The sequence below is a fragment of the Solanum dulcamara genome, chromosome 10, assembly GCF_947179165.1.
Source record: "Solanum dulcamara chromosome 10, daSolDulc1.2, whole genome shotgun sequence".
Lineage (NCBI taxonomy): Eukaryota > Viridiplantae > Streptophyta > Magnoliopsida > Solanales > Solanaceae > Solanum > Solanum dulcamara.
The window spans coordinates 42864415-42886254 of record NC_077246.1 but is presented as its reverse complement, the minus strand read 5'-3'; the positions used below and the strand labels follow the sequence as shown (position 1 = coordinate 42886254).

The 21840-nt window shown below is 37.2% G+C and overlaps 1 protein-coding gene and 1 long non-coding RNA gene across 3 annotated transcripts; both read left to right on the top strand.

The window, feature by feature from the left end:
* Positions 1 to 10574: 10574 nt before the first annotated feature.
* Positions 10575 to 13211, top strand: LOC129870733 (uncharacterized). 2 transcript variants are annotated; one of them, XR_008762121.1, is made up of 3 exons: positions 10575 to 11105; positions 11970 to 12011; positions 12847 to 13211. It is a non-coding gene; the product is annotated as an uncharacterized LOC129870733 (long non-coding RNA). The 2 variants fall into 2 exon arrangements; XR_008762122.1 differs by lacking the exon at positions 11970 to 12011.
* A 945-nt stretch (positions 13212 to 14156) lies between these two features.
* LOC129869761 (uncharacterized) lies at positions 14157 to 21294 on the top strand. The gene is made up of 2 exons (XM_055944383.1): positions 14157 to 14979; positions 20930 to 21294. Exons 1-2 carry the CDS (start codon positions 14157 to 14159, stop codon positions 20962 to 20964), a joined length of 858 nt encoding a protein of 285 aa, XP_055800358.1. The 3' UTR covers positions 20965 to 21294.
* The last annotated feature ends 546 nt before the right edge of the window (positions 21295 to 21840 follow it).

The window sequence follows — 21840 nt, the reverse complement described above, 5'->3', positions numbered from 1 at the left end:
ACATTATCTTATAATGTAGGGGCGAACGGCGTTTATCCTATTCATAGTTAGAATTGACATAGCATTCACGAGTTTTCATTGGTGAGTCCTCATTTGTTGAGGATGGTACTTTCTTTTATATTGATTACTTTGACTTTTCTCTTTTGGTTCAGGTCAATTAGGAGCTTGTCCTAAAGCCCCCATCAAGTATATATTTACAGGCATGTTTACATGTTGCAGGTGATGTAGTCCATTTTGGACATTGAGTCAAAATTACTTTCTCCTTGATTTTAATTGTATAGTTGTCTCTTCTGCTTCATTTCATTATGTTTAATTTCCTTATGTATGCTAAGATGGCTTGGTTTGAATCCTTCGGATTTTTTATCACCGTATTACTTCTAGGTCCTAGGTAGACTCGTGACACTCCATAACCTTAACACCATAAGTACACAACAACAATAACCAAACATAGTAAGATAAAGGGCTTTTCCAAAGGCATCATATCCAACCATTTTATGGCTCGGAAACTGTAAAAAAATGATACTAACACACGTATTTGTAAGGGGGTGGTATTTTCTTTGAAAAAAGGGATTGAATTCCAATTCTCAATAATCTACCTCCTCGCAATAATATCAAACAAAGAAAAAACCAATAAGAAACTACTTCAAGTCATCGACAAGTGCGACTTTTCATAACTAGGAGCTTAGAATCTCATTTTAACAAATAGATAATTGTACAATATCCGTACTTTGTCAATATATATCCATAGGTACTACAAAATACTCAATAAACATCTGCTACATTGCTGACACAAGACTCATGAAGATATGCCATGAAATTGATGGAGCAAACTATTACACGATGCTGAGCTCGGTATGTAGATCAACTTCCATTAATCTTCTAAGTCAAAAGAATCAATATCCATGAATGATTTTAGGACTTTTGCTCTGATGCTATATGAATTTTGGTTGTGTATACAGAGTTAAAATCAAGCTTGAACAACTTATATAATGTTGAATAGACATAGGGGCTTGGGACCAATCTAGAAGGCCTGCTTGCGTCATCTCATGAAAAATAAATATCTCTCTATTCAAAAGTTGTATGTATGAGAGGTTTGATATGTTGAAAATTAGACTCGTACAAGTTTTATTTGATAAGGTTGTGGGATCCACAATTGTTTATAGATTGGGAGAAAAGATGAGAGACATGTGACCTAAATTTTACAGAAATCCTTTAAATGAAACTTGCGATAACTTTTGCCAACTTTTATTTCGCAACCCGCTTAAATTCTAAACTTAAAATACGAACCTTGAACACTTAAAATGTGATATAATAAATATTTTTTAATTTATTAATCACTCTTCATGTTACCAAGAAGACTAGGTTAATTTAGACATTTCAAAAATTCAGGGTATTATAGCTTATGCCCTAGAAATGTAAGGACTCACCAAAAAAGCTATCTCTGAGTAGAGAATCTGGTACTAGCCATGTGTCAGAGAATCAGATTCAGACCCTTTGTTATGAGACAATGTAGGCAAAAGTATGTTTTAGTAGACAGAATGTACTATGCATATGAGAAATATGCATAATCATGAATAAATGGACATAATAAGTACGAACATGAGATGTATGACCAAAGATCTTAAAAAATATGAGGTAAAACATGAAAAAATTGAATAAGGCCAATGCATCGTAGAAAAATCATTTGAGAGCTTATAAGAAAAACATAGTCATTTTGTGGGATATTAACCTTAACTAAAATTTAAGACCATGCGAGCAATAACATGGAATCTTATGTAACACCCATATTGAGAAGAGAGAGGTTACCTAACAAGGAAGACTTTGTATCATAATCATCATCATGTGCTATGTGTGGATCAACTAGCTAGGCCAATTAAGGAAAACCTATGGGTGCACGTAGTTTGAGACTAGGAATTGCTAATAGAGACTCTATTACCAAGTCTCCACCACAAAGTCCTCGCAGTTCAAAGTTATTCCCAATGATTATTAATATTAGGAAAGGCAAACATTTACCAATCCACGTTCATACAATATATCATAAGAATAGCTCCTTAAGTCATGATTTCATAACTTGTTCATATAAATACTTACCTTTCTAAAAGTTGAAATCACGATTTCTTCATATTGTGAGAAAATCTTTCACAATTTATTTATTCATATTGAAATATAATTCATAGCTTTATATAATTCATCGGCAATTGAACAAGATTACAATTAAGAATAAGTATCCCATTCCAAGGATTGATGACTTATTCGATCAACTTCAATGACAAAGCCCTTTATAAATATTCAGGGTTGTGTTGCAAATTCTCTAGGACCATCAGTTGTATGCAAAGTTTGGCAAGTGTTAATTTTGGTTATGGTCAATTTCTTTCCTTGGTAACATAACTTGAGGTGAAATAATTATGGTTGATTCAAAGAAGAACGATATTCGAAGTTTCTTAGGCTTAGCCGGTTATTATAGACAGTTTATGGAAGGTTTCTCTTCAATTGCATTGCCCTTGACTACTTTCACTCAAAAGAAGGTGAAATTCCAATAGTCCAAAGTATGTAAGAAAAGCATCCAGGAATTGAAGGATAGGCTTACCTTTGCTCCAATGTTTACTTTATCAAAAGATTCTAATGGTTTGTTGTGTATTGTGATGCTTCACTAGTTGGTATTGGTTGTGTTCTAATGCAAAATGGTAAAGTGATAGCCTATGCTTCAGGCAACTCAAGGAACATGAGCAGAATTATCCAACTCATGACTTGGAGTTTGTGACTTAGGTATTCACTTTAAAGTTGTGGAGACACTATTTCTATAGTGTCCATGTGGATATTTTCACAGACCATAAGAGTTTATAATATGTGCTCACTCAAAACGACTTGAACCTTCGACAAAGAAGATGGTTTGATTTGTTAAAATATTATGATATAACTGTTATACCATCCAAGTAAGGTAAATGTTATTGACGATGCTCTTAGTAGATTGTTCATGAGCAGTGTTGCCTATATTGAGGATGAGAAAAAGGAGCTAGTTCAGATGTGCATAGATTAGCCCATTTGGGAGTCATATTGGTTGATTCCAAGGATGGCGGTGTTATTGTGAAAAATGGTTACAAATCATCTCTTATGGTGGATGTAAAGGTAAAACAAAATAGTGATCCTTCTTTGGTTGAATTGTCAAAAGCAGTTGCTGAAAAAGCCGTTGATGCTTTCTTCAAAGGGGGAGATAGTGTTTTGAGATATCAAGGCTAATTTTATGTTTCAAATGTTGATAGTTTGAAATATATGATATATTCCGAAGCTCATAGTTTGCGGTATTCTACTCATTCTGGTTCCATAAAGATGTATTAAGATTTGAGGGAAGTGTATTGATGGAATGGCATGAAAAAAGATATATCAAAATTTGTAGCTAAGTGTCCTAACTATCAACAAGTGAAGGTTGAGCATCAAAAATTGGGAGATTTGGCTCAAGACATTGAAATTCCTACATGAAAATGGGAAGCCTTGAATATGGACCTCATTGTTGGTTTGCCTCATACTTGTAGGCAACATGACTTAATTTGTGATTATTGACCGAAAGTCTAAGTCAACTCATTTTATTCTAGGTAAAACTTCATATTTAGCTGTGTTTTATGCTCGATTGTATTTTCAGAAGTTGGTTAAGCTTCACAGTGTTCCATTATCTATCATCTTGGATCGAGGTCTTTGTTTACATCACAGTTTTGGAGATCCTTCCAAAAGGTATTGGTACACAACTGAAGCTTAGTACAACTTTCCACCCTCAAATAGATTGTCAGGATGAGCGTATTATTCAGACTTTAGATTACATATAGAGAGCATGTGTTATTTATTTTAAAGGTAATTGGGATGATCATTTGCTAATGATAGAGTTTGTCTATAATAACAGTTATCACTCTAGCATTGGGATAGATCCATTAAAGGTTTTGTATGGTAGGAGGTATAGATCTCCTATCGGTTAATTTGAGGTAGGATAAGTTGCATTAATAGGACCCGAGGTTGTATTTTAGGCTATAGATAAAGTTAGCCTAATTAGAGAAAGATTGAAAACAACCCAAAGCCGATAAAAGTCCTACTCAGATATAAGGAGAAGGGAACTTGAATTTGAGGTTAATGATTGCGTTTACTTTAAAATCTCACCCATGAAGGGTGTGATATATTTTGGTAAGAAAGGGAAGTTATGTTCCCATAATGTTGGTCCATATCAAATCATGAGGTGGATTGGTAAGGTGGTTTATGAGTTGGATTTGCTTTCTGATTTGGCATCTGTGCATTCGGTGTTCTATGTGTTTTTGTTTAGGAAGTTTTTTGGTGATGTTATTTCCATTGTGACATTGGAAAGCATTGAGGTTAAAGAGTGTCTTTCATATAAGGAGGTTCCGGTTGAAATTCTTTACCGACAAGTTAGAAAGTTGAGGAACAAAGAAATAGCTTCAGTTAAAATATTATGGAAAAACCCAGATGTTGAGCTACATGGGAAGCCAAAGATGATATAATGTCAACATATCCTCATATGTTTCCTTTCATGCCTAGTTAGGGTATTTAGTTCCTTCAAGATCCATTCATCTCAAATCATGTGTTTCAGTTGTTCTCATTGTTTTATATGTATTCATGTTCATGTAATGAGTTTTAAAGACATATTTTAGTTTGTTATTAATGTTTTCATGTTTTATGCATTTTCAAGATGTTTTTGCATTCATGTTGAGCTGTTATTTTCCTTTTCTATTCCATTTGTGCTAGTTTGAGTCCTATTCTAGGATAAATGGTCCTAAGGAGGAAATATTGTAAGACCCTAGAAATTAAAAAGTCAAAAAACGTGGATCTAAAGATGAATTTCCTAAAAAAATCAGCTTTTGGCACAAGGTAGTCTTCATGAGAACCACCACGGGTAGTGAAAGGGGACCGCCATACAGAACCACTATGGTCCATGCCAGTTATTTGGGTTCTTAAGGTGGCGACCGCGATAGGTGACTATGGGCCATAGTGAGGACCACGGTCCATTATGGCTTTCGGCGTGAACCCCTCTTGCAGGCTCCTATCAAGATCATCTCCACACCTTAATTTCACAGATCGTATTTCCCACCATGGACTGTAAAGGCCTTTGTGAAGGAACTCCTAAAACCCTCCCTATAAGCCACCAAATTTCAAGTCCATGACTACCACCACTGAAGACCTCCATGGCCTATGGTGCCCTTAATTTACTGTGGTGGGTCTCGCGATTGGCACCCCCTCTTCTGCTTACCACGAAGGGGACCACGGACCGTATTGCCCATAACGGTCCGTGGTGATGGTTCATTGTGGATCTGGATTCAGTTTTAAGTTGGGGTTATTTTGGTCATTTTTCTATATTTTAATAATGAGTGTGGATGATTTTGGCACTAGATTCTTACCTACTAACTAACCTAAATTCCCTTAACCCTTTCATTCTCACCATAATTCCCAAAGACACAAAATCCTCTCTCTTAAGTCTTCTGTCAAGAGTCGTCTTCTCCATCAAACAATTCAAAGGAGTTCTCCAAGATCAAGCTTCCATTCTCTTCAATTTAGGGCTCAAAAAGTTTAAGATATGTGGTACTTCATCCACGAGTTCCTTTCACCCTTGGAATCCTAAAGATTTATTCTCAATTTATTTTATAATTTATTTAATTAAAAGACCTAATTGCATGATTTTTATTGGGTCTTCTCAATTATTATATATTTCAATGATATTAGCCTAATTATGCATAATTTACATCATATTAAATCATTTCAAGTGTAATTTCAATGACCCATGCTATATGATAGTTTCAAGTATGATTTATGAGATATGATCACACTTTGCAAGTTATTTCAATGAAAGCTTTATGAACGAGTTTTAAAATGCTTTATGCAAGAAGTTTATGAATGATGCTCCATGATGCTTCAAACAAGTTAATGAAAGAGTGACTTAAGATCCTTAAAAGATGACTTAAGACTTTAATGAAAAGTGACTTAAGATCCTTGATGGAGAAGGTGACTGAAGAATCTAATAATATTTATAAAAAGGATTCGTAATGATGGAAGACCTACACCCACATTACATGAATCACATGATAATGAGTTGTTTTTAGGAACAAGTCTATGAAATATGATTTTGAAAAGCTTATGATTAATACAAGTATGATTTATGAATTTGATATGTTATGTATTCCGTGGGATGTTGACTTGGCACCGAGTGGACTTTGAGGTGGGGTCTCAATCTAAGACCTAGTATAAACCTCTAATCTCTTAAACTATGTTTCCAAGGTAGGTTTGTCAATATGTCATAACTCGTGGATCCACATATAGCATAGGATAATGATAATATTGGACGGAGCCTACCTTGCCAAGTAGCCTCCCCCTTCTCAATGTGGGGATCATCGAATTACATGTAATAGTTCGCATGATTTTAATTTCAGTTATGATTATATCCCACATATGAAAGATCTTATGAAATTTATGATATTTTGATGCATTGACCAATGAGATAAATATTTTATTGTTCTCATGACTTTACTCATATTTTAAATGATATTGATCTTGCATCCATGATTCATATTTCTCATGTCCTATGTTTATTTTTCATACATTTTATCACATAATTAGTGTATTTTATGTACTAACACATATTGTTTCCTACATTGTATCATAATATAGGGTCTGATGATTCTCTTCATCCACCTCCCGCTCATGGCTAGTGTTCATTGTTGTTCCTTTGTTGGTGAGTTCTCATACTCCGAGGATAAGACATTTTATTTTTTATGAGTTTATGACTTCTTTTATCTTTTATAGTGGGTTATCTATGAAGTTGTCTTACGCCCCCATCTAGACTAGTAAAGGCATGTTAGATGTTGATTGGAGTCTATGTTGTCGTCTCTTATTCCGCAATTTGAGACTTTCGTTCTACATTGGGATTATGCTTCCATATCTTTGATCCTTGCTCATTTATTTCATTTACCTTATGCTCCTGAATTTTATGCTAAGAGGCTTGGTTGAGGTCCCTCATAATTCTAATTATCGTGTTACGACGAGGCCCTAGGTCTGATCGTGACATTTCTTGAGGTGTTATTTATCCTAAAAAATTTAATATCATCTTAGTATTTAGTGTACTAACTTGTGTTGAATATTTTAAGATTTGATATAACTTTCTTAGTGTTTAGAATTAATCTTTTTATAGTTTTTATCTAATTTAACCGAGAGTTCGATAAAATTTAATTGGAGACCAAGTGTTAAAACTTTTAGCAAATTTAAAGGACCAAGATTGATAAATGCATACTGTAAACAAAAAATATTTGCGCCGAGAAAAATATATAATAAAAAACAAAAAATTAGAGCTTCAAAATTTAGTATTTGATTTAAAAATATAGTGCGTGTTACAATCTATTTGATAATCCTCTGATTCTTCAAAAATAATATGGAATATGTTGAACTTGAACTTTATTTAGATTCAAGGGCATGAATAACTTGATATTGAATCTCGTCTTCAAACTTGGAATTAAATTATTCGTCACGAATACTTGTATGTTTATAACAAATAATAAATATTAACAAGTAACTTTATCATGAACATCTTGATTGTTTCCTCGTTCTTAATTTTGAACTTGATTGCTTGAACTTTGTAGCTTGCAGAGAATTTATGGTGTTTGATCAATAAGCTCTCTTCTTGCTTCTTGTTCTTCCAAACTCGCCTCTTCTAAGAATAATGAGGACCCCTATTTATAGTTGTAGGGAGTGGTATACCTGTGTGATTTGATTGGTTGGTTTTAATTAACCAATCAGATTCCTCTGTTGAAGAACTTTAATTTAATTGGTTAGAATATGTAACATATACACATGGCATTATTCTAGTATCTCATTTAATCTGACTTGAATTGCCACATAACTTCATATGTGGAAAGATTTTAGTGGCTTATTTAATTTGACTTGGATTTCCATATAATTTTGGCACATGGCATAATTCTAATGGCTCATTTAATTTGACTTGGATTGTCATATAACTTTGACACGCGGTGTAGTTTTAGTGCCTCATTTAATTTGACTTGGATTGCCACACAACTTTGACATGTGGTGTGATTTTAGTGGCTCAATTATTTAACTTGGATTGCCACATTATTTGGATTATTTTCTTGAATTTAATATAGTCTAAATTAATTTACGGATTTAAATCCAATAAAAGTTCAATTCTTACAAATGGACCCAACTTCAAGTGTAGTCAAGACACAATGCATAATAGCTTTGAGATTAGACTTGAAGTACTTAGCAAAGATATCCTCTAATTTGTAGAAGAATTTTGAGTGATTGTACTCTTGATGGGGAATTATAATTGTCAAAATAATTCAATCCCTTTGTAATGATCCTCCAGGTCATTTTTGAATTAAAGTATTCATTCCTTCGTTTGGAGTATTTCTTTAGTGACCTCAAGAAATTTATGACTTGCTGGCACTGACTGTTCGATCGGCTGGTTGTTCATTTGGTATTTAGGCCCATTTCGCTATTTTAGAGTTTGTATAACTTAAAAGGTTGACTTTGGTCATAATTTCAGGAAAAACGACCTCATAACAGAATTCTAATGGTTCCATCAGCTCTGAAATGGCCAAATTAGGCTACTAGCATGGTCAATATGAGTACCAGGATATCAATATGAGTACCGAGGCAATCAATACGAGTTTAAGACTATTTGGCGCTTTTGCCTTTGAAATTTGGCCTATAGTTGACTTTGGTCAATATTTTTGAGAAACCTGATCGAATAAAAATTAGGACAGCGTGGTTAGTTGAGAAATAGCGAGTTTAGTCTACAACGACCCTTCATTTGCTTCCCGAGGCTTTTAGTCTAACTCGGAGGCCCATTATTGAATTTAGCTTAAAATAACCATTAGGTGTGGGACCCACTATCCATTGTTATGAGCTTGTATGGAAATTTTGATTGTACCATAGAGTCCAGAATGTCAAATTTAGTAGGCTAGCATATCTCATTTGTGATCATGGGATTACGAATGAATTTCGGGCACCCTATCAAAGTATTCGAACTTAGTGAAAAATTGGCTTTTAGCTGATATCGCGGTGGTGTAGGATGTTTAAATCTGTGATCCCAGGCCTCTAGACGCATTCGTGAAGATCAAGTTTATTGACCTTCGCATTCACGGACCACTGTAGTCATGTTCGTAAAGGCCAATGTCCTGGTCTTTTAAAAAAGACCAATGACGATTATCAACTCATTCTTCAAACTTCACACATTGATATTTCCTTCATTCTAAGCTCATATTAGGTGATTCAAAGGTTTAAATTCAAGAAATTTTTGTGAGGCATCTAGTGGTGAGCTCAAAAACTCAATGGGAAGCTTCGTATGGGGTAATAATTCATAATTAGCTAGTGGTTAAGTGAATTTCTAGTGGTATTTTGTTGAATTTGTGGAGATTGTATCTTGATCATATGAACTCCATTTTTAGTGAGTTTTCAGGATAGATTGTGGTGTTTTTCATAAGGAGCATCACAGTATAATTTGTTTGGATTATGAAAGTCTCATTTTTCAGAATTCGCTAATCGAGAATCTGTCATTTTCATTTTTTAGTTCAGATTTTGTGAATTGTCGTTGCATGCTCGTTTTGTGTAGTTTTCCAACCCTATACTGTTTATCAAATTAATTTTTGAGGTTGGTGAGATATTTAGAATCTATTTTTGAGGTCAATTCCATAATTTCGGATGTCGGTCCCACATTTCCCGTATTAGACCCCAAAAATTGGTTTGTCTTTGAATTCAATAATTTTAGAGTCATAACTGTTGTATTAACATTGTAATTCTATTTTTCATAGAGTGGAAGCATTCGAAGCCGCTCAAAAGGGAAAGCTCTGGTATCGTTAGTTAGAGCATGTATGGTCGTCTTATAGGTATGCTATGGTTTTCCCCTCGTAAGATTGAGCATGTTTAGGCAATTGTACATTGATTTGTATGAGTTTGGTGGGGTTGGATCTCGATCTAGATAAATTCCTAGAATCCATGTCTTATCCTATTTTTTGTTCCTACGCTAAATTCCTAGAATCCACATCCTAGACCTGCTCAATTTTTGCCGCCACTGGACCATAGACCTTCTCCTACGTCATTTCGGATGGTTAGATCCCTGTAGACTGATGTAGAAAACTTGTGTCTGAAAGTCTAAGCCTTAGCTAAGCAGTAACTCAGCTGGTGACCTTACCTCCATAATGCCTTATTCTCCTATCAGTCCTATATCGCTCGATTCTTAGTTTTTGGAGGTCTTCTCGACAATTCGGGTTATAATTGGTTCGGGATGGAGCGGTACAATGATGACACTCGGCTTGGGAGTACTCCACATGAAGCACGATTACTCGCTGATTCTAATTCGATCTGATCCCTTAGCTATAGATACTCGGTCAGAGTATGTGGTCCAGCTTACTTGTGTTAAGCTCCTTAGCTACATATACTGTTACATTCCGTATTTTTGCATTTTGGATTATTCGTACGCTAACGATTATAAATTCAAGGACTTTTAATTTTGAATTTTAAAAGGACATGATTTGTTGTAGATGCCAATTTATATGAATAATTTATGTGTAGTAAAATACATCTCAAGAAGGACCCTTAAGCCAAATCAAAATAGAAGCCATCAAATATGTTTTTCTTAAAGTTACGTTTCGGGTAAGCTGACTTCGGGAGGCCATAACCTCTTTATAATTTGAGAATTTGGGAAAACTCTCAACATGAAAGTTGTAGATAATTGAAATATCTTTCCAACCATAGGTCGTGGGACGAAATGTGATATCGGAGTAATAAGATATAGACGTTTTAAGTCTGACAGGCCAAACTAAATAGTGAATTCGGCCCAACCCAATTTTAATTCGGGTCAGGCCCAATACCCACGAAATTAATCAAAATTCTATGTCTTCCTTCATAGTTTAGACCAAGAAATATCTGGAAATTTCCAGAGAGAGTAAGATAAGGGAAAGCTAGAGAGAAACACCAACATCCACCACAATTAAAGCCCCGAATCTCAAAGCTCTTGAAGAGAAAATTGTTGTACGTCGCGTTGGCTTCAATTTGAGCTAGAAATCAGCCAATAAGGAGAAGATTTTATGTGGTGCTGCAAATTTAAGGTAATATTAAAGTCTCCTTTTCATTGTTAATAAGTTTAGTTAGAGTTTTAACGGATTAGAACGGAGAAAATAGTGTTATAAACTAGTTTGGTGATTTGTTGAGAGTTATGGGTTAAAGGGTTGATTTAGGTAGATTAAATAGATGGAATTATCTTAGTGATGATGTATAATAATGTTTGATATTGTTTTGATGTTGTTGATGAGTTGTTGTTCTTGAATTTGGAGGAAAAAGGTGTATGAAGATTGTGAATGTTCAAACCCGTTTTTGGAATTGAGTAGCTGGTAGTAATATTGGAATATCTCATTGTGTAGACCTTCGATTTTAGATATTAAACATGTTTTGGAAAGCTAATACACGTACCTACAACTCTTATGTTTATGTCTTAGTCTATATCTGCTGTTATGATGTCGAAAACTGAGCATGAATCTTAAGACAAATTCTGTCCAGATTCTGGATTGAAAATTCCTTCATGTATAGCTGTTCGTATTTTGATGATATCTCTTTGTAGAAAATGAATTTTGAGTTGATATCTTTTGAATTGGAAACTTAAGACAGAGATCTAAATGTTTCATGAAGGTTATAAAGTCCAGTTTTGCCGTTTTCATTTTCAAATTTTAGATACAACGTGAGGTACTTGACTTTCCGAATTTACTGCTTTGGTAACATGAATAATAAATCTTATTTTGTGTCAATATTTTGGATTGTTGATGTTGGTTGATGATTATATGGCTGGTTTGAAAGTGGGAAAAGTGAGTGGTATAGGGGAGGTGCTGTCCAATTTTTTTTAGAAATAACCTACTAACGATAGACTACGTTTTATTCTTGTCCATAGCTTAATCATAGTGCTTAACGTTTTAATATAGGTTGAGACAATATTGGACAACATATACGTATAAACGCTAAAGGTATGTAAAGTTAACATTTTCTTCTTTTGGCATGATCCATATGAAACGAACGAATGACGTATGCTTAAATTCCAAAGAAACTCTTATTCGTAGATATACTCGGATGGCTACCGTTCTTGATTTTCAAAATTTATATTGTTATGTCTTGACTCATGTGTATAATTCCAGCCATCCTAGTTGGTATAACTCATGTTGTGGTATAATTCATATTTTAGTATAATCCATAATTAGTGTGATTTATAATGACTATTGTCTTGGTTTTCAAATGATGGTCTGTTTTGCTTATTCTATTAAGTCTCCGATAATGATTAAATTTCACAAGGTTGCTAATGATATCTTATTCGTGCATGCTGTTATGGTATTATTCACCGAGTCCTACGATAGGCCGGGTATGTTATCATGTATGGATTCCACTACATTATTCACTGAGTCCCTTACTAGAGGGCCGGGTACGTGATATGATAATATGATATTATAATGATATGACGATATGATTATGGCACCGAGTCCCATAATGGGCCGGGTACGGTATCAGTGTACACTACTCTATTCACCGAGTTCCTTGATAGAGGGCCGAGTATGGTATATATATACATATGACGATATATTGATATAATTGTGATACCGAGTCCCATAACGGGCCAGGTACGATATATGATGATGATATGCATGTCTTTATTTTATAACACAGGTACAGTGATTTATTGATTATGACACTTGACTCCTGAATCTTTATTTCAGATGTGATCTCCTTTACGATATTTTATGCTTTATATACTCGGTACATATTTCGTACTGACCCCCTTCTTTGGGGGGCTGCGTTTCGTGCCCGCAGGTACAGATACTTATTTTGGAGAGCCGCCACCTTAGGATTCTACTCAACGGGTTGAAGTGCTCCATTGTCTCGGAGCCTAAACTTTTGGTACTAATCCTTATAATGTATATATTTGTGTATTTTGGGGGTACGGCGGGGCCCTGTCTCGTCATATGCTATTGTTAATCCTCTTAGAGGTCTGTAGACACATGAATGGGTTGTATGTAGATATTGTCTGATGTACTAGTATGGCATATGTTTTTGGACATTTACATTCGGAGTGAAAGCCTTGTCGGCTTACGTATTATGTTATCTTATTTTTGACAATTAAGACTCCCCAAGAAATAGCTAATTTTGGTATATATATAAGTGACAGTTTGAGACAACGTGCTACCCATATAAATTCTATATCGTGTTTAATTGTCGATTGACAAAAGATAATATGTGTGTATACGAGTGTCCAATTCGGACACTAGTCACGGCCTACGGGGCTAGGTCGTGACAAAAGTGGTATCAGAGCAGTTCATCCTCGGAATGTCTACAGACCGTGTCTAGTAGAGTCTTGTTTATCGGTGTGTTGTGCACCACATCTATAAACAGGAGGCTACAGGACATTTAGGATGTTATCATTTCTTTTACTTTAAATCGTGCGATAGAGCTGTATTATCAGGATAATTTCTCCCTAACATACTATTATATTTACAGCGATGCCTCCAAGAAAAGCGACAGCTGCCCAAAAGGGAAAGTCAGTAGTAGGAGAGACTAGTCGGACCCCGAGGATTACTAGGGCCCGTGCCCAGTCTATGCCTGAGGTTGTGCTCCAGTCGGCGAGCTCTACTACACCGCCATATGAGGAGAGAGAATCAGCAACTGACACTATGGATCGGGGGGTTGCTTCACCGCCAGCTCCAGAGGCTCCAGTACCTGAGCCTCCAGCTCTTCAGCCAGGGGCAGAGGACAGGGCTATGAGAGATGCAGTTCAGTTGCTGACTAGAATAGCGACAGGGCAGGCTCGCAGGCATGGGTTAGGGGTTGACTATGCTAATAGACATGATAGTTTAAGGGCTCGTGATTTCTTGACTTGTAATCCTCCAGAGTTCTATGGGTCAAGGCCCGGGGATGACCCGCAGGAGTTTATCCGATAAGTGCAGCGTACGTTGAGGATAATTAAGGCTTCTGAGACAGAGTCTGTTGAGTTAGCTTCCTATCGGCTGCGTGATGTAGCTGTTAATTGGTATGAGTCATGGGAGTTATCTAGGGGCGAGGGTGCTCCTCCAGCGGTGTGGGGTGAATTTGTGGAGGCCTTCCTTGGCCACTTTCTACCTCCAGAGATGAGACGAGCCAGAGTAGACAGGTTTTTACAATTGAGGCAGAATGGCAGGAGCATCAGAGATTATAGCCTTGAGTTTGACTCGTTGGCGAGACATGCGCTAGCTATTGTAGCTGACATGGCTGATAGAGTGCATCGGTATGTGATGGGGCTGGATCGTTATTTGATTGATAGCTGTATGGCAATGGCTTCTCAGCCAGGTATGGACATTGCTCGGGTACAGGCATATGCACAGGGGGTAGAAGATCGGCACAGAGGGCGTCAGCCCGATAGAGATCATGATAGAGGCCAGCGTAAAAGAGCTAGATCAGCTAGTTATTCTGGGGAATTTCAAGGCGGGCAGCCTCAGCAGTACAGTAGATATCCTTCTCAGCCAGCCCAGAGTGCACCCCCACAATTCAAAGGTAGTAGATTCGATAGCACAGGGTATTCAGGATCCGGTCAGAGCTCCAGGGTTTCAAGTTCACAGATAAACAGGGGTTCGCGTCAGTCGAGACCACCTTTGCCTCGGTGTCCTCGTTGTGGTAGGTCACATTTTGGAGAATGTCGTTTTTCTACAGGTGCATGCTTTACTTGCGGCCGTCAAGGCCATATTATGAGGGAGTGTCCATTTAGGGGTAATTTAAGTGGTGCAGCTCAGCCTACTGGGTCAGTTGTTGGCTCATCTTCTTCTGTAGCTATGCGCCCTGTGGGGCAGGGTATTCAGATAACAGCAGGCCGTGGTAGAGGCCGTGGTGGATCTTTCAGTTCTAGCGGTCCTTCAAACCGCATATATGCCTTGGCTAGTAGACAAGACCAGGAGGCGTCGCCAAATGTAGTTACAGGTATATTATCGATTTTCTCGCAGGATGTATATGCATTGATAGATCCAGGTTCCACCTTATCATATATATCTCCCTTTGTTGCTAGTAGAATCGGAATAAAATCTGAATCAATAGAACCATTTGAGGTAGCTACACCGATAGGAGATTCTGTTATAGCCAACAAAGTATATAGAGATTGTTCGGTGATTATATATAGTCGACACACCAAGGCAGATTTGGTAGAGTTAGCTATGACAGAATTTGATGTTATTATGGGCATGGATTGGCTAGCTTCTTGTTATGCTAATGTTGATTGTAGAGAAAAAGTAGTTCGATTCCAATTCCCAGGAGAACCAGTCATAGAATGGATGGGCAATACAGCATCACCGAGGGGTAAGTTTATTTCATACCTCAAGGCAAGGAAAATGGTTAGAAAGGGTTATATTTATCATCTGGTTCGTGTCCATAACTTGGAAGCAGAGGAATCGACTCTTCAGTCAGTTCCGGTAGTTAACGAATTTACAGATGTATTCCCAGATAAACTTCCAGGTCTTCCTCCTGAGCGGGAGATAGATTTCAATATAGATATATTGCCAGATACCCAGCCTATATCTATTCCTCCCTACAGAATGGCACCCGCAGAACTGAAGGAGTTGAAGGAGCAACTGCGAGACCTATTAGAAAAGGGCTTCATTAGGCCCAGTATATCACCTTGGGGAGCACCGGTATTATTCGTGAGAAAGAAAGATGGGTCACTACGAATGTGTATTGATTATAGGCAGTTGAACAAGGTGACAATAAAGAATAGATATCCTCTCCCCAGGATTGATGATTTATTTGACCAATTGCAAGGTGCTAAGTGTTTTTCAAAAATAGACTTGCGGTCAGGCTATCACCAGGTACGGGTAAAGGAGGCAGATATTCCAAAGACTGCGTTTAGGACCCGATACGGGCATTATGAGTTTCGGATGATGTCTTTTGGGCTGACCAATGCCCTAGCAGTGTTTATGGATCTTATGAACCGAGTGTTCAAGCCATTCCTAGACCTGTTCGTGATTGTATTTATTGATGATATTCTGGTCTACTCACGATCGGAAGGGGAGCACGTAGATCATTTGAGGAAGGTACTTGGGGTGCTCCAGCACCAGAAGTTGTATGCTAAATTTTCTAAATGTGAATTCTGGTTGACTTCAGTAGCATTCTTGGGGCACATTATTGGAGCTGATGGTATTCGAGTAGATACACAGAAAATCGAGTCCGTAAAGACTTGGCCTAGACCTACGACACCTACTGAGGTACGTAGTTTTCTTGGGCTAGCAGGATATTACAGGAGATTCGTTGAGAAATTTGCTTCAATTTCAGCACCTTTAACAAGGCTAACTCAAAAGGCCGTTAAGTTCCAGTGGACCGATGCCTGTGAACAAAGCTTTCAGTTGCTGAAAGACAAGTTGACTACGGCCCCAGTTCTAACCCTTCCTGAAGGACCAGATGGCTATGTTATTTATTGTGATGCTTCTGGTGTTGGGTTAGGATGTGTATTGATGCAACATGGTAGAGTCATAGCTTATGCCTCCCGACAGTTAAGGAAGCACGAAAGAAATTATCCAACTCATGATCTGGAATTAGCAGCAGTAATTCATGCTTTGAAACTATGGAGGCATTATTTATATGGTGTACATATTGATATCTATACGGACCACAAAAGTCTCCAATATATCTTTAAGCAGAAGGACCTGAATTTGCGACAGAGAAGGTGGCTAGAGTTGCTGAAAGATTATGATGTTAATATTCTATACCACCCAGGGAAAGCAAATGTTGTAGCAGATGCACTTAGCCGTAAATCCATGGGTAGCCTGGCAGATGTACAACCAGAACGAGAAAAGATAATCCGTGATATTTGCCAGTTAGCTAACCTTGGAGTCCGTTTGGCTGATTCTAGTGATGGTAGAGTTTTTATTCGAGGAGTTGCTGAATCCTCTATCATAGAAGCGGTAAAGCAACGCCAGTATGAAGACCCTATTCTGGCACAGTACCGAGATGAAACCCTTCAAAAGGAAAGGACCCCATTCGAGGTCACACCTGATGGAGTGCTAAGATATAGAGGCAGATTATGCGTACCTGAGATTATAGGGCTACGACAACAGGTTTTGGGAGAGGCACACTATGCCCGGTATTCTGTGCATCCAGGGTCGACAAAGATGTATCATGACCTTAGATGTTTATACTGGTGGAATAGCATGAAGAAGGATATAGCAAAGTTTGTAGCCCAGTGCCCAAACTGCCAACAAGTTAAAATTGAGCATCAGAAGCCTGGCGGACTATTACAAGAGATAGAAATCCCGACTTGGAAGTGGGAAGCAATTAATATGGATTTTATTACAGGCTTACCTCGCACTCCACGGAAGTATGATTCCATATGGGTGATTGTAGATAGGCTGACAAAATCAGCCCACTTTCTTCCGGTTAGAACTACATATTCAGCGGAGGACTATGCAAGGTTATATATCAAAGAGATAGTAAGACTTCATGGGATTCCCATATCTATTATCTCAGACAGAGGGGCTCAGTTTATAGCTAGCTTCTGGAGATTATTTCAGAAGGGATTGGGAACACAAATAAATCTTAGTACAGCATTTCACCCTCAGACTGATGGGCAGGCTGAATGCACTATTCAGACGCTAGAAGATATGTTACGGGCCTGTATTATTGACTTTAGAGGTAGTTGGGATGACCATCTGCCACTTATTGAGTTTGCCTATAATAACAGCTACCATTCTAGCATTCAGATGGCACCGTATGAGGCTTTATATGGCAGGAAGTGTAGGTCACCTATTGGCTGGTTTGATGTTGGTGAGGCTAAGTTAATCGGACCCGATATGATATAACAAGCTGCTGATAAAGTGAAGCTTATTCGGGAAAGGTTATTAGCAGCCCAGAGTCGACAGAAATCATATGCAGACAATCGACGTCGACCCTTAGAGTTTCAGGTTAGTGATTGGGTGTTTTTGAAGGTGTCACCCATGAAGGGGGTAATGAGATTCGGTAAGAAAGGAAAGCTTAGCCCGCGCTACATTGGCCCTTATCAGGTTACTCGTAGAATAGGCAAGGTTGCATATGAGTTGGACCTACCATCTGATTTGGAAGCAGTGCACCCTGTTTTTCACGTGTCGATGCTTCGCAAATGCATTGGTGATCCTTCTAAAGTATTCCCCATGGATGATATCCAGGTGACGGAGGAGCTTTCTTACGAGGAAAACCCTATAGCTATACTTGATCGCCAAGTCAGAAGGTTACGTACTAAGGATGTGGCTTCCGTCAAAGTATTGTGGCGAAATAACAATAGAGAAGAGATGACCTAGGAAGCCGAGGAAGAGATGAAGGATAAGTATCCTCACTTGTTTTCTACGCCTACAGGTAATCTAAACCTCTCGATTAATTATATTGATTGACATATGAAATTATTTTTTGTTGCAAAAAAAAAGACTATTCCCCCAAATTTCTTATAAGACTTTATGAGGCGGGTTTAACATTCGAGGACGAATGTTCTAAAGGGGGGAAGAATGTTACATTCCGTATTTTTGCATTTTGGATTATTCGTACGCTAACGATTATAAATTCAAGGACTTTTAATTTTGAATTTTAAAAGGACATGATTTGTTGTAGATGCCAAGTTATATGAATAATTTATGTGTAGTAAAATACATCTCAAGAAGGACCCTTAAGCCAAATCAAAATAGAAGCCATCAAATATGTTTTTCTTAAAGTTACGTTTCGGGTAAGCTGACTTCGGGAGGCCATAACCTCTTTATAATTTGAGAATTTGGGAAAACTCTCAACATGAAAGTTGTAGATAATTGAAATATCTTTCCAACCATAGGTCGTGGGACGAAATGTGATATCGGAGTAATAAGATATAGACGTTTTAAGTCTGACAGGCCAAACTAAATAGTGAATTCGGCCCAACCCAATTTTAATTCGGGTCAGGCCCAATACCCACGAAATTAATCAAAATTCTATGTCTTCCTTCATAGTTTAGACCAAGAAATATCTGGAAATTTCCAGAGAGAGTAAGATAAGGGAAAGCTAGAGAGAAACACCAACATCCACCACAATTAAAGCCCCGAATCTCAAAGCTCTTGAAGAGAAAATTGTTGTACGTCGCGTTGGCTTCAATTTGAGCTAGAAATCAGCCAATAAGGAGAAGATTTTATGTGGTGCTGCAAATTTAAGGTAATATTAAAGTCTCCTTTTCATTGTTAATAAGTTTAGTTAGAGTTTTAACGGATTAGAACGGAGAAAATAGTGTTATAAACTAGTTTGGTGATTTGTTGAGAGTTATGGGTTAAAGGGTTGATTTAGGTAGATTAAATAGATGGAATTATCTTAGTGATGATGTATAATAATGTTTGATATTGTTTTGATGTTGTTGATGAGTTGTTGTTCTTGAATTTGGAGGAAAAAGGTGTATGAAGATTGTGAATGTTCAAACCCGTTTTTGGAATTGAGTAGCTGGTAGTAATATTGGAATATCTCATTGTGTAGACCTTCGATTTTAGATATTAAACATGTTTTGGAAAGCTAATACACGTACCTACAACTCTTATGTTTATGTCTTAGTCTATATCTGCTGTTATGATGTCGAAAACTGAGCATGAATCTTAAGACAAATTCTGTCCAGATTCTGGATTGAAAATTCCTTCATGTATAGCTGTTCGTATTTTGATGATATCTCTTTGTAGAAAATGAATTTTGAGTTGATATCTTTTGAATTGGAAACTTAAGACAGAGATCTAAATGTTTCATGAAGGTTATAAAGTCCAGTTTTTCCGTTTTCATTTTCAAATTTTAGATACAACGTGAGGTACTTGACTTTCCGAATTTACTGCTTTGGTAACATGAATAATAAATCTTATTTTGTGTCAATATTTTGGATTGTTGATGTTGGTTGATGATTATATGGCTGGTTTGAAAGTGGGAAAAGTGAGTGGTATAGGGGAGGTGCTGTCCAATTTTTTTTAGAAATAACCTACTAACGATAGACTACGTTTTATTCTTGTCCATAGCTTAATCATAGTGCTTAACGTTTTAATATAGGTTGAGACAATATTGGACAACATATACGTATAAACGCTAAAGGTATGTAAAGTTAACATTTTCTTCTTTTGGCATGATCCATATGAAACGAACGAATGACGTATGCTTAAATTCCAAAGAAACTCTTATTCGTAGATATACTCGGATGGCTACCGTTCTTGATTTTCAAAATTTATATTGTTATGTCTTGACTCATGTGTATAATTCCAGCCATCCTAGTTGGTATAACTCATGTTGTGGTATAATTCATATTTTAGTATAATCCATAATTAGTGTGATTTATAATGACTATTGTCTTGGTTTTCAAATGATGGTCTGTTTTGCTTATTCTATTAAGTCTCCGATAATGGTTAAATTTCACAAGGTTGCTAATGATATCTTATTCGTGCATGCTGTTATGGTATTATTCACCGAGTCCTACGATAGGCCGGGTATGTTATCATGTATGGATTCCACTACATTATTCACTGAGTCCCTTACTAGAGGGCCGGGTACGTGATATGATAATATGATATTATAATGATATGACGATATGATTATGGCACCGAGTCCCATAATGGGCCGGGTACGGTATCAGTGTACACTACTCTATTCACCGAGTTCCTTGATAGAGGGCCGAGTATGGTATATATATACATATGACGATATATTGATATAATTGTGATACCGAGTCCCATAACGGGCCAGGTACGATATATGATGATGATATGCATGTCTTTATTCTATAACACAGGTACAGTGATTTATTGATTATGACACTTGACTCCTGAATCTTTATTTCAGATGTGATCTCCTTTACGATATTTTATGCTTTATATACTCGGTACATATTTCGTACTGACCCCCTTCTTTGGGGGGCTGCGTTTCGTGCCCGCAGGTACAGATACTTATTTTGGAGAGCCGCCACCTTAGGATTCTACTCAACGGGTTGAAGTGCTCCATTGTCTCGGAGCCTAAACTTTTGGTACTAATCCTTATAATGTATATATTTGTGTATTTTGGGGGTACGGCGGGGCCCTGTCTCGTCATATGCTATTGTTAATCCTCTTAGAGGTCTGTAGACACATGAGTGGGTTGTATGTAGATATTGTCTGATGTACTAGTATGGCATATGTTTTTGGACATTTACATTCGGAGTGAAAGCCTTGTCGGCTTACGTATTATGTTATCTTATTTTTGACAATTAAGACTCCCCAAGAAATAGCTAATTTTGGTATATATATAAGTGACAGTTTGAGACAACGTGCTACCCATATAAATTCTATATCGTGTTTAATTGTCGATTGACAAAAGATAATATGTGTGTATACGAGTGTCCAATTCGGACACTAGTCACGGCCTACGGGGCTAGGTCGTGACATATACCTAGTTAAATTTTGTGGTCCGTCTTACCTGTGTCCAGGCTTCCTAGCTACAGATACTCGATTAAAGTCCGTGATCTAGCTTACCTGTGCTCGATCTTTTACTTCAGTTACCCAATTAAAGTCCATGGTCTAGCCTACTCATGTCGACCCATTAGATATAGTTACTCAATTGCAATCTGTCATCCATCTTGCATGTAGTTAAATTCTTGATTCCCTCATGAATTTTTGATGTAAGTCTTCATCTACTCTCGGTTGTGGATTGAGGTGTTAGAGTTTAGAAATGGTTTAGTTTAGGTCTGGAAAATGGTGATATTATTGAAATCCTTTTAGCTCCGTTCATCTGCTTTCAACTATTTTAGCATTTATTGGGCTTGTGGGAGTCTGTGTAGGTGGTTACCCTATATTTTTGCACGACCATACCGTC